General features: G+C 35.7%; 1 protein-coding gene across 2 annotated transcripts; it reads right to left on the reverse strand.

Annotated features, from left to right (window-relative positions):
• Positions 1-2,711: 2,711 nt before the first annotated feature.
• On the reverse strand, positions 2,712-6,020 carry LOC144558622 (uncharacterized). Of its 2 annotated transcripts, none has more exons than XM_078307471.1 (3): positions 5,499-6,020; positions 4,265-4,447; positions 2,712-3,428 (listed from the first exon to the last, which is right to left on the reverse strand). In XM_078307471.1, exons 1-3 carry the CDS (start codon positions 5,988-5,990, stop codon positions 3,060-3,062), a joined length of 1,044 nt encoding a protein of 347 aa, XP_078163597.1. In that variant the 5' UTR covers positions 5,991-6,020; the 3' UTR covers positions 2,712-3,059. The 2 variants fall into 2 exon arrangements, with proteins under 2 accessions (XP_078163597.1, XP_078163595.1); XM_078307469.1 differs by having other exon boundaries at positions 4,256-4,447; positions 5,499-6,018.
• Between the last annotated feature and the right edge of the window lie 326 nt (positions 6,021-6,346).

Below are 6,346 nucleotides of genomic sequence, written 5' to 3' on the forward strand. Positions count from 1 at the left end.
TTAGATTTATTTAATTATATTGGTCACTTAATTAGTTTAACTATTTTACTAATTTATTGAAAAGAAAAATTTCCATCATTCCTGAAATATTTTCAATATTTCTGAAAAAAAATCTGCTCCAATTATTTTATATATATTATTTTCAATTATTAAATTCATATTACTGTTGCATAATGTTACAAATACCATCACATCTCTATGAGAAAGCCTAGGCCGTGTTTTATCTCAAACAAAGGCGGTAAAAACATGAAATAATAGCTTACAGAAGACACCTGTATCTTTCGTCTTTTCCACTTGTTTTGTAGCATCAATAAAAATAAAAAATAAAAAATAAAAGAAAAGAAAAACTCGGTTTGTAGCGGTTTAAAAATTAAACTCCGTCATTAAACGGTTCTTTTATGGACAAGGAAGTCAACGTTAAATTGTACGAAATTGCCGGTAGCCTATCTGAAACTCTAACTAGCTAAATCCTAAATGGAAGCTTATTTCCTCATTTTGGGATTTATTGGATGAAGCTAAGATGTGGCGTTTAAAACTACAATTAAGTGAAAACATTATCACCTTAATTATTTTAATTATAATTAGTTTAAAACAGCCTTTTTCCAACTATACTTATCTATGTATTGAATGTCCCAGTACAGGTTTAAGATTCTATCATAAAGGATGGTGCCTTCATATTAGGAAAGGGATCTAGAAAAGAAGCTTGGAAAGTGGAATTGAAAATTGACTGAAATGCACTGTCGGTAAAGGCTTTCTCAATAGTTTTATATCTGCATTTGAAACCATGGTTTACTAGATAGGCTGTTTGTATTTCATGTTACTGATGTATTGTAGGTTAGTTTACAGAGGAGCGGGTGTTTTCCATGGGAATCAGATTAAATTTGGTTTGACTTCCTATGTAGACCGTTAGATCCGCATTAAGATTTGGATGTACAATTGAACTTATAAACTACTAAACTAAGCACATGAATCTCAATGTACGGGTGCAAACTGTTCAGATATTATCTGACTGTATCTGAAAATTAGATACGGATATCCAATATCCGAATATCCGTGCGGATACGGATATGAATATGATTTTGAATTTTAATTATCCGTATTCAAATAATAGATATATACCATATAGTTTATCATAAATTATGAAAATGTTTATGTATATATCTACAGATATTCTATCCATATTCGCCCGTCTAATATCCAATCTCAATCCATATCCGAAAATGAAAAGCCGATACGGATATGATTTTACCAGTATCCAATCCGTCTGCACCCCTATCTCAACGTGAATCTAACAGAATAAGCCGGTTTTCGAACCAAATTTGATCAAATATCCAACACACATCCTTTACTCTCATTATACAGACATGTAGGCTTTAATTAGTACTAATATTCTTTATACGAGTAATGGAACGTGGTGCCATCTGAAGACTAGTTTTATTATAGAAAAATTCCCAATCTACCTATACAAACTTTCAAAATAGCCAATTTACTCATCAAAACACCATAATATTTAATATCCCCATACAAACTTAATATTGTTTCTTTTTATCCCCTTTCATTTATTTGACCTTTCATTTAATTATTTAAAAAGCGAAATTGACAATTATACCCTTCTCTCTTCTCTCCATTTTATCTGTCATAAAATCTTTGAAAATGACATTGTTCTCTATTTTTATTTGTTTTGCAGTGCTTGATATTCTACTGGATTTGAACAAATGAATTACAGACATAATATCCATCTCTAAGTTCATAAATAAATTCGCGTGTCTATTTAGATTGATGTCATAGTTTTTCTTCTTCTTTTTGCTTAAATTCTCGTGCATAAAGAAATTGATCTTTACACGGCATCAAAAGTTAATGTCGAGTTCTCTTAGTTCCATATTGATGATGATATCGATCCCCATATCAAGGTGCCTATCTAATTAAGGTGTTATTTTTACTTTCTTTTTTTGTCACAAGTTATCTCCGTAATAATAACTGCTTATAGATGATTCCTTACAAATGGACCTATAATATGGACACTTGTTTTCTTTACTGGAATATGGAGTAAAGATCGAGGTTGTTTGACAGTTCTTGTGTGCCACTTTTTACAATTCATTTAATATTTGTTGTTGTTTCGAGATTAAAGCTCTCTTATCTTAAATATTTGCCTGCTTAACAAAATTTAATAACAGGAATACTGATATAAAAGACATCCAAAATATATATGCGAGAAAGTGTGTAGGCAGCCTAGAGAAAAAGTGAAATCCATATATTTGTCATATTCGAAGATTTTATGATGAGGAGAAGTGAAGGAGAAGGAGAGAGGACGGGGGGTACATTTGTCATTTTCGTTTTTAAATTAACTAAATAAAAAGTAAAATAAATAAAAAGAGATATAAGAAAGAATGTTATGTTTATATAGGGATATTGAATATTATAGTGTTTGTATGAGGAAATTGATTATTTTGAAAGTTTGTATGGATACACTGGAAATTTTTCCTTTTATTTAATGAAATTGATGGATATCCAATATTAAAGTAAAAAACGTACTGGGTTTATACGCATAAACCAATACAAGATAAATATCTTCATGAACTTCATGTAGTTCTTTATCTTTAATATCTCTTTTCGACTTTAGTATAGACGCACAAAATGAAAGTTCAACTCACCTTTTCCCTTATCTTCTCCCCCTCAAAATTTAATATTCTGGACCAAGTAAACAAAGTCCAGTCAGAAAACACAATCCAAGTTTATCCCTGACCTGTCTTGGCTATATTTATATACATGTCATACTGACAAATGTAAAAATGATGTCCTTGAGAAGCTGATTCTAATAGCCACCACCAGTAACAAAGCATCATTTACATGGTCCAAAAAAAGGAACTCACCTGGTCCCGTTTGGAAATTTTCATTGCACCCTAGCAAACCCCACAAATACCATTTAACCACGGCAAAATATCAGAAGCATCATCTTTGTCCTCCCAGTTCCTTTTTTTTTTTCCTTCAAAAAATGCCCAAAATATTGATGTTATTCACCCCCCCCCCCCCCCCCCCCCCCCAAACAAACCGAGAGAACATCAAGGATATTTTTGGGTACTATAACTTTTGCTAGGACAATCATGTGACCTGTGACCAGCCTGGCCACACTTGAAACATGTGCCAGAACCTGAACCAGACCCAAACAAAGAGCCTGAGCCTGACCCATATGAAGGGAGAGGTTTGCTGGTTTTATCTGGGTGCAAATTGGGTGTTTGGTTGGGGCACTTATTGGCCCAGTGACCTTCTCCCCCACATGTAAAACAGGAAGAGCTGCCAAGCTCTCCACCAGAAATCTGACCGCTCAAGTAATTGGTGATGCTGTTTAACTGAGAGAAGGGCTCGACTTGTGCTGGCTTACGTGTTTGGTCAGTCTCGCACCATTTGAAGAAGCCACATGAGCTTCCTCCCTAGACAGAGAGGAGTATAACATAAACAAGTCACATATAAGCATCAACTCCTAACTACAACTGCAACTAAGGATTTCATGGTTTCAACAAAATATGGTAAAACATTATTTAAATCAATTTGTCCAACTAATACTAATGATGCAGCATGTACTGCTACTATACATAACAGCATGAAAATGATTCAAAGGTCTTGTTAACCAAACAGTCAAAAGCTTAAACTAACAAATAAGGCTCTACTATTTTAGGTTTAGGATCAACTGACAATAATTTAACTCGACAACATTGACCCTTGTGAAAAAAATTTAAATAAGAAATAAAACTTTGTACTTTTGTAGGCATGATCCACATTCTACAAAAGGGAGCATAAATACAAAATTTGGTGAATGCTTGCCATTGAGTAACCAACTTACTTTTCAACGATCTAAATTTATCGTCTCAATGCATTATGATACAGTTTTAAGATTGCACAAATTTCGGAAGGTATCCTATCTAAATACCTAAAAAATTAATTGCCTACTTTCTTTTTTTCCTTTTAAGCATTTTTTAATTGATATGAAAGATATTGCCAAGATTGTCAAATAATTCCATTATCCATATGTCCGGTGACTCTCTTCCTTTATTTGTATATTCTTAATTGTTATTAGACACAACTTGATGTAACGAAATCGAGTTTCAAACTTAAAGCCTTGACCCTTGTATCATATCTGCATCCAACAGTGAAACAAAAAACTTCAGTAAAGTAGAATAAGAAAGACTTCTCCTTAGGATCTGAATTTGACAAAACAGGTTTCAAAGTAAATAAAAGAGAATCAAGCTAGAAATGATACCAAACTAACAGGGCATCGATAGAACTGACGTCCTGCATTGTGCCCATTTTTGGTTGTCATAATCTGGCAGGGGCCAGCACCACAAGGGCACAGCATTGCAGCTACAGCTGACTTCACCTGATTGGTTGGACCAGTATGAGCCAGATTTTGTGGAGTATCACACCACTCAAAGAAGTTGCATCCACCCATGTCCTGCCATGCATAGATAGAAGTCAAAATTTAATCGAGGCTACTTTTGATACATAACCAAATGCAGCAACTAGACACAAATTGATACCATGAAATCTTTAGTTTTATAAGAAGAATGATCTAACCGAACTTGCCTAAACCTGAATCGCACAATTAAGCCTCAGTTTGGCCTTATGCAGCCTAGAGTATCCACATTGTTATACAACTCGGGAAACAAATAAAGGAGGTCCTGATGCCCACAGAACTGCAAGTTCATTTCTCATTAATTATGTAATTCCCAACATTCATATAATTATTGATTTAACGATCTAATTTTTGCCTAAATAAGCCCTTAATTAAGCAATTATGTCTCACTTAATCCTAAACTCAACTGTAGTATACTCAAATTATTTTCAATTATATAATGGGTTAACAAATAACAAGCACCGGCCATACCTGTTCATACCAGAATCAAACCTGGTAGCCAAGTCTGGTCTAAATTTGGTAAAAAAATTAATCATAAACTTAGTTATTTACAACAAGAGAAGACAGTCACATGCATAATTTTAATATTTAAATCTGAACATCAATGTTGATGTAATATGCACCTTCAGACATTGTAATTAGAAGTGGAAAGCATGCTGTATGCAACTACAATCCAATTGCCCAAACTTGAATGAATAAAAAAAAAGGGTGGTCAAAATTAACATTATTTGATATTTCAACACTAATTCTTAGAAGATGTCAATATGGCTCAGAAAAAGCATAGAGTTTCAAATATTGTTCCCCCCGCCATTTTCCTAAATTCAGTTGCAATCTATCACACAAGATCGATGAAAATTCAGTGCAGTAAAATTTTCTTGTGCCAAGAATTGCTAGATACTAGTCTTTCAAGCATAAATAGCAAAAAATATTACAATAACCGGTACTCAAATGTTGGGGTTGAACTTTAATAATCCCTCCCTCCCTCTCAAGTTCAAACATAAAGTGCAGCACTCTACTGTCCTGTGTCTGTGTATCCAGTCATAGGAAACAAAACAAAGTAAACAAACAAATAAAAGAGAAGAAATCTCACAGATCTGACAGGGCATCTGAAGAATCTACGACCAGGGTTCTTCGTGGTGTTTGATGTAAGCACCGAGCACCTACCTGCCCCGCAAGGACACTCCTTGTACGGCTCCACCTCCTCCTCTCCAGTGACAGCACCAATGTGCCCGCTTGCTTTCCCAGTTGTAGGGCATTCTCTGGCCCAGTGCCCCATCTCCCCACACTTATAGCAGCGGCCCTCGCTCCTGACCGACGAATCACGACCGTCAGTGCTCTTGTATCGTCGATTACTCTCCTTCCATTGAGTGCTATGGCTTCCCTTAAGAGCAGAGGTGTAGGCGCCTTCATCCTCTTGCGAAAGCGTGACCCGCTGGCGCTTCGATTTGGATGAGAGAACAGACAAGGCGTCCAACTCCGCTTGATCAACCGCTCGGAGGAAGTCGAGGTCGGATTCCACGGAGGTCGGCGCCTCCATCTCTCTCTCACACCCTCTTTTTGAAACCTTGGCAGGGGCTGCCATGTGGCGCGCGATCTCCCTCTCTCCCCTCCCGTCCGGCTAGCAGCAGCAGACTAGCAGTCAAGAAACCAGAAAGCATCAAAATTCAAAAGCTTGTTTGAAACTGAAAAAACGACCAACTTTCGGTCATCTTGGGCTTTATTAACTATGGGCCTTTTTTAATGTATTGCTTTACTGCCGAGCAGGCCTTTAATATTATGTACATTTTTCTTTCATAAAAAAGATTGTATCCAATATTTTTGTCAATTCAATCGGGTCGGGTAAACGAGTAAATAAATATTTTAAAGACATATTTAACTCGGTACCGGTTGGATCCGGTGGGAAATTGACAAAATCAATGATGCACTGCCGCAAGTACG

Source organism: Carex rostrata, chromosome 8 (genome assembly GCF_964058835.1).
Source record: "Carex rostrata chromosome 8, lpCarRost1.2, whole genome shotgun sequence".
NCBI classification, from domain to species: Eukaryota; Viridiplantae; Streptophyta; class Magnoliopsida; order Poales; family Cyperaceae; genus Carex; species Carex rostrata.

Bases quoted from the DNA above. Each gene is read 5' to 3' on its own strand.
- LOC144558622 (XM_078307469.1), bottom strand. From the start codon at position 5,990: ATGGCAGCCCCTGCCAAGGTTTCAAAAAGAGGGTGTGAGAGAGAGATG. The intron at 4,448-5,498 runs GTGAGATTTCTT...TATGCATGGCAG, and splicing joins TCAGATGCCCTGTCAGATCT to GACATGGGTGGATGCAACTT. The intron at 3,429-4,255 runs GTATCATTTCTA...CTCTCTGTCTAG, and splicing joins ATCGATGCCCTGTTAGTTTG to GGAGGAAGCTCATGTGGCTT.